The sequence below is a fragment of the Podarcis vaucheri genome (genome assembly GCF_965113315.1).
Source record: "Podarcis vaucheri genome assembly, chromosome: 3".
Lineage (NCBI taxonomy): Eukaryota > Metazoa > Chordata > Lepidosauria > Squamata > Lacertidae > Podarcis > Podarcis vaucheri.
Genome location: NC_138761.1, coordinates 46,276,634 through 46,282,897, shown reverse-complemented (window position 1 = coordinate 46,282,897; position 6,264 = coordinate 46,276,634). Strand labels below are relative to the sequence as shown.

General features: G+C 41.5%; 1 protein-coding gene and 1 pseudogene across 7 annotated transcripts in view; both read right to left on the bottom strand.

The window, feature by feature from the left end:
- Positions 1-264: 264 nt before the first annotated feature.
- On the bottom strand, positions 265-819 carry LOC309527993 (annotated as a pseudogene). The gene has a single exon. The product of its transcript is annotated as an uncharacterized misc_RNA (transcript).
- RGS7 (regulator of G protein signaling 7) overlaps positions 278-6,264 on the bottom strand; it is a 134,339-nt gene continuing 128,352 nt past the window's right edge. For 3 of the 6 annotated variants that reach the window (XM_082215065.1, XM_082215066.1, XM_082215067.1), the window contains exons 17-19: positions 5,269-5,322; positions 4,650-4,730; positions 278-968 (exon numbers count right to left, since the gene is read on the bottom strand). In XM_082215065.1, coding sequence (XP_082071191.1) covers positions 4,656-4,730; positions 5,269-5,322 — 129 coding nt within the window. In that variant the 3' untranslated portion in view covers positions 278-968; positions 4,650-4,655. The remainder of the gene's footprint in view (positions 969-4,649; positions 4,731-5,268; positions 5,323-6,264) is intronic. The other 3 variants (XM_082215068.1, XM_082215069.1, XM_082215070.1) reach the window with 3 other exon arrangements.

Sequence of the window (6,264 nt, the reverse complement as noted above, 5' to 3'; positions counted from 1 at the left end):
CCATTCCCCCAGATAGAGTACATTTGCCTTTAAAAGCTTCATTAAGAGGCATACAGAAACAGGTGCCAGTTTTCCCCATCATTGCTTCAAGTAAACCAATAAAATGTTTATACTGTTTTTTCTGCCTGCTGCACAGTTTCATAACTGTTCTTTGCCTTTCCTGTCTAGTGCAGTTTAGCTGTGGGTTTAGACGATGTGCACATCTCCAAAGAGAAAGGAAGTAAAAACCATGTTGCTGCCCCTGCTAGTCCGATGAACTTAAACTTACCAGATGGAAGAGATTCTGCATATTTTAATGAAAGATAAAACAACAATATAAACATACACAAATTTACAGAGAAAGGATCAGCTTTAATACATTTGGAGTAAAAGGTGTTCTTTTTGTCTTAAAATATGGTATAAAAATAAATGCAAGAAACATTAACATAGAATATACAGACAACAGACAAAGACACAGACTTTCTTTCTCGATGTGACTACATCGGTGAGATGGAACCTTCTGTGCTAATTTATTGTGCAATAGCCGTGATGTCATAGTAGGTATATTTATGAATATATTCATTTTTTTATTTTTAGGGGTTTTTTTTACATTTCTTCCAGTTTGCGACTGACAGTACTGTGAATAAACTCTGCCTAAGAGAAGCTTTTTTCACTGTACTTCAGCTTGCAGGAAACAAAAAGACACAGATCCAGCTTGATATGAAGGCGAAAGTGAGCAGAGAGTTTTTCAAAATGGAGGCATCGAAAGGTTAGCGAGTCCCTTGGAGTCTGTAATGCCTTGGTATACACAAAAGAAAACGAGTCATGTCCTTTGCTCATGCAACATCTTGTTCTACTGTCCTCTGTCTTCAGGCAATTAGTGAGCTACAAAGTATGTATAATGATTGAGTCTGCTTCCATGCTATAAGGTGATCCTTTTAGTAGGACTGCACTAGACTGGTTAATCTCTTTGATGTGAGCGATTTCCCCTGAGGATAAGATAAAAAAAACAGACAAACAAAAGAAAACAGAAAATAGAGGCATGATCACTGCAAACCCAGCTCATCGCAAAGCACCTACTTTACTGTAGGTAACATCAATACATTTTACCCAGGAACCCTGTATGGGCTGTTTCACAACAAATGGTTAAACATTTGATGACTGCTGAAATCAAGAGATGACATGCATGTCTGAATTGGCCATCACAGATAAAGGTCATCGATGGAAGTTCCTTATCACCTTAGATGCAAGCCTTCCATTGAATTGGTTCAGCTGCCAAATCACCAAGTGTACCATAATCAATTTCAAGGAACTCAAGTGACATATACGGATGCCTGGATCTGTACCTGAACACTCTGAATAAATCTAAGTCTAGTGGTAAAAGCAGCTTGGTTTTTCATTTAGCATGCCACGCATTGTACCCATTTGTAGCTATCCAATTGAAATTTATCCTATTGAATTCATTAGTTATCAGCAAGCAAACAAAAGACTTCAGAGATTGGAATTCTTGAGAGAAGATGGTTTTGGCAGCCCTGACATCATGCTTTTCAGTTTTCACTCTGTCTGTATTCACTTGATAAAAACTACCTAACATTTCCCCTGCAGTGTGTTCGGCAATATAAGTTAAAGATTTGAAGCCACAGAGCGAATTGCTGAAACAAATCAAGCTACTATTTGATTTACTGCTGCCAACAGGACCGTCTTTAGCATATGCGCCACAAGGGTGCAAAGATCCACCCAGCACCCCCAAATTTAGTTTAGCCCCCAAATTAACTTTTATTATGCCTTATGTCACTATTATCATTTGATAAATATGCCTGCACGGCTCAAAAAGGAGTTTTTTTGTGTTTTTGTTTAAAACCAGCTTTCCTAAAGAAGACAAAGAACACATTGGGAGTCGGTGTAAAGACTCCATGCATGCGCTCCCATCACTAGATAGGCACGTTCTCTTTCTGTCTCTCTCTCCCTCTTTCCTGTCACTCCCCCTCCTCCTGGCAGGCAGGTGGCACAAGATCAGTCGTGTTAAAGGTGTTGCTGACCCCACTGCCGCATAGCAGCTCAATACAATACTCTTAGGCAGCTTCAGCAGTGGGTGCCCGGTGCCCCCCAGAATTCAGTGCCTGGGTGCCCCACACCCCTTGCACCCCTGGGTAAAGACGGCCCTGGCTACCACAAACTGCTTTTCAAGATTATGACAAATTGCACTGGCCAGATGTCCCAACAAACACCCCCATATCTCAGTCTGATTATTTAGATAATAGGGACAGACTGAACAAAGGTATTGCAGTGCTTTGTGTCCTTTGCATGCATTGTGTACTGAGTAATGGCTGGTGGCCATGGCATGGCTCCATAGAGGTAGCCCCCCCCCCCCCGGCTCCCTTACCTTTCTCACTAGGAGGTGGTGGCAGAGGCAGGGTGCTGCAGCCAGTACACAGTTGCTGAGTGGATGGGTGACCCAGTGCAGATACAGGCTGCTGGAATCCAGCAACTGGGTGCCTCCATACTGCTGGGTGCAGAACACACCCACCCCTTCCCATGTTGTCTCCTGGTGGACACCCTCTGCATCCACTATTGTCATGCCACAACAGCTTACAGCATCATCTAGCAAGCAGGATGCTGCTGTGATTGAGTATTTTAAGTTGTCATGGAAGGCAACTGGTTCAGGGTGCGGCAGCCCAGAGGTGAGACACTGTTTTAAGGCCTTGACCAACAAAGACTGTTCTATTCTGCAAGCATGCCTCATAAAAGGCAGGAGTGTGGCTGAAGTTACCTTGGGTTAGAGAATAAAGGCACAATATTTTGTGTTTTTTTTAAAGGCCACAACCTCTTTCTTGACATCTTTCAGCATAGTTGGTGATAGCAGAGGGGTTAAGTAGCATCTTTCTCATATACCTCAGTACAGTTTCACTCACCACTTTTCATAATGACTCACTGGAATTCAGTAAAGGAGATAAAAGCTAACATATATTGAAGGAAAATGTGCTGAAAGTTGTGACCTTGAATATGTCACATATGAACTGGAACAGTTGTTACCAAGTTTATTCTTCCATAGCATCAGTACCATGAAAATATAATAATAATAATAATAATAATAATAATAATAATAATAATAATAATAATAATAATAATAATAATTTATTATTGATACCCTGCCCACTCTGAGCAGCTCCCAACAGAATATTAAAAACACGATCAAACATCAAACATTAAAAACTTCCCTAAACAGGGTTGCCTTCAGATGTGTTCTGAAAGTCAGACAGTTGTTTATTTCCTTGACAGCTGATGGGAGGACATTCCACAGGGCAGGCACCACTACTGAGAAGCCCCTCTGCCCTCTGCAATATGTCTGACAAACCTGCTGTCCTGTGCTGATGCAATTTCCCCAACTCACTCTCATGCCAGGGTGGACAGCCAAACCCTGGCCAACCCAAGATTTACTTAGGCTCTGGATACCAGACCTCCAAGGCCTGAACTGCTCCAGCCAGACACAACAGGGTGACTGTGTATTTGGTGGACTTTGGGCCATACTTGTTTCTGGGGTAGCCAACAAAAAGCCTTCCAGTTATTGCTGGACTCCCACCATCACTGGTCCTAGCTGGCTATAAAGTGAGACATCCCCTCTCTGTCTATATTCCGGGTGAGCCTACTGTTTAATTCCATTAGTTACATCCTCATAGTCATTGCAAGAAAGGAAATCTCCACAGCTCAGAGGTTCACTCTCTAATCCTATGCCTTCTGGTCTTCCTATGTTTTGATTTTGATTGACTGATGGCATTGTAATTTATATGTTGTTTTAATCTGCTGTTCACCACTTGGCTGGCCTTTGGGCCAAGAAGCGGCATATGAATAAACCATAATAATATGATTCCATATTATAATTGATGATAATGCCGTATCCATCTCAGATTTTGTTCAACAGTTTACCTATAATTATAAAAGTGAGTTTCAATCACACATCTCAATTTATTATAATGCTGGCTTTATAGACCCTTCCCCCACCCCACCCCAGACGATACAGAATTCACAGAATAACATGCTGTGGGAAAACCACCATGCAAAAATAGGGGTTTTTGTTTCAAACTCCCCACTAATGATTTATTTTGGTGTGGCTGGCACAATACACAAAGACATCTTAGTGTGCAAGGCCCATTGAAATGAAAAGGATCTGGAAGAGAGCATGAAAAATTCCAAATCCAGTTGAATTCTTAAACGTATACTGTACTCTGTTATTACTGTGTAGCATATATGTTTCCCCTAAATATCAATATCCAAACCTCCTCCACCCCCAAATCTTTATTTTTAGCTCACAAAAGCTACTCAAGATAATGTGATCCATGAACTCCACTTGCTACATTGTCCTTATCATGACATTAAATCTACTTTAGGTTGTATTTTAAGCCTTGCTTATTTGGGAGTTATTAAAGATATTGATTGGAGCATGCTGCTGGTTGATCTCTTAGGAAGCAACTGAAAACAAAAACCATGATCTTTGCTGATGTTCAGTACAAACAATCACTTCAGCATACATGGTTTCATCAACTGGCTGTCACAGCAAAAGCTACAATAATACGGTACGCTTATGCACACACACACACACACACACACACATGAAATGCACGTGATTCAGCAGACAGTATCAACAAACTGAAGTATAATTCAAGTTCTTCTACCTCTTTTCATAACAGGTTAGTGCTCGCCCTCAGTGTTGGTGTACAGTTTTTATGGCATGGGAAAATTGGGATGTTTCTGCCCTACAAAAATAAATGTGTTGAATGCTTTAGTTTGAACTTGCACAATGTTGAAAAAGTCATTGGCACATTAAAAAAACCTCCAAAACAAACACAACATTTGGGGGTGGCTCATGATTAAAAAAAATGTAGAGTGAAATGTAATAAATCCAACTGCTTTAAAATTTAGCAATCTCTCTCTTTTTTAAAAAGGAAATGAATGGGATTTTGTTTCCAGAAAAGCGGTGTGGCCATGTTGCCTGCTTAAGCTGCTCCTGCCATTTAAACCAGCCTTCCCCAATCTGGTGCCTTCTAGATGTTGCTGGATTACAACTCCCATAATCACCAGTCTTTGGCCCCATGCTGGCTGTGGTTGGTGGCAGCTGGAATCCAACAACATCTGGAATGAAGCAGGTTGCGGAAGGCAGACTTAAAACTATTCCAAATAATTTCGGCTGGGACTGTGTTTAAAGCAGTGCTTGGTGACATGAGCAGGTTGTCACCCAAATACCACCTGAGGAAAGTCTGTTAACCGGAAAGGCTTACAAGGTTATGAACTTACCACACTGCGTGTGAATTTCTCAAAAGATGTTCGACGGTCCATTGTGTTTCCAAACTTAAAGTGAAAGAAAAGAAATAAAAAGGGGAAAGGAAACAAAAGAAGCCGAAAAGAACAGACCATGGGGGGATGGGGAGAAAGAAACAATGGGCTGCTAAAACACAAAGCTCATGTACAAATCACAAAGCAAACGCAAATGTAGGAGAAGATGTAAAAGCGTGTAGAGAAATAAATAACAGGAAAGCTTTGTAATGTTTCACCTGATTTGGGAAGGGCAATCTGGATGCAGAAGCAGGCTTACAGGACCAGACGTCCCTTCGGAATGGGAACCCACACAAGCAACTGAGTGTGTCTTGGCTGCAGGGTGGGTGGGTGTGGAAATCGCACACAGTACTCCCGCACAGTTTCTGCACCACTAAACCGATGGATGGCCCAGTCAACTTTGCCAGTGCTGATCACCTGGGAGGTGGTGCACAGGTGCATGCAATAGTCTTGGAATCTGCGACTTTGGTTAGAAATTTCTGGCAAGTGGATCAAACTGGCATTTTATATATATTTATATACACACACGCGCACACATAAAATTAAAGCAAAACAACGAGATGCTGATTAAATGGCCAGAAATTTACAGAAATGAGAAAACCACCCAAATTAGAGAATTTCTGGCTTGTTTTACATCTTCGCTTATTTGATATGCAAATAGCAACGTAACTGGAATGGGTGAGGAAAGGTCGTTTGGTTTTAGGCTGTTCTGTAGGCAGGCTAGTAAATGTAAGAACTAAAGTACATGTAACGTTGTTCCGTATATCTTGCTCTGAATAGCAGGGATGGCAGCCCCAATCAGTACTGGGACTGTGGTTCTGGTATAGCTCTTTCCTTCCCACCATTATTCCAAGAAAAGTGTCCTTGAAACGGCAATTAGCCTACTGAAGTTGAGAGGAACTTTTCTCCCATGGTGTATCGCAGCTTCAAAAGGCAGGAATATAGTGGGGAAGGAAA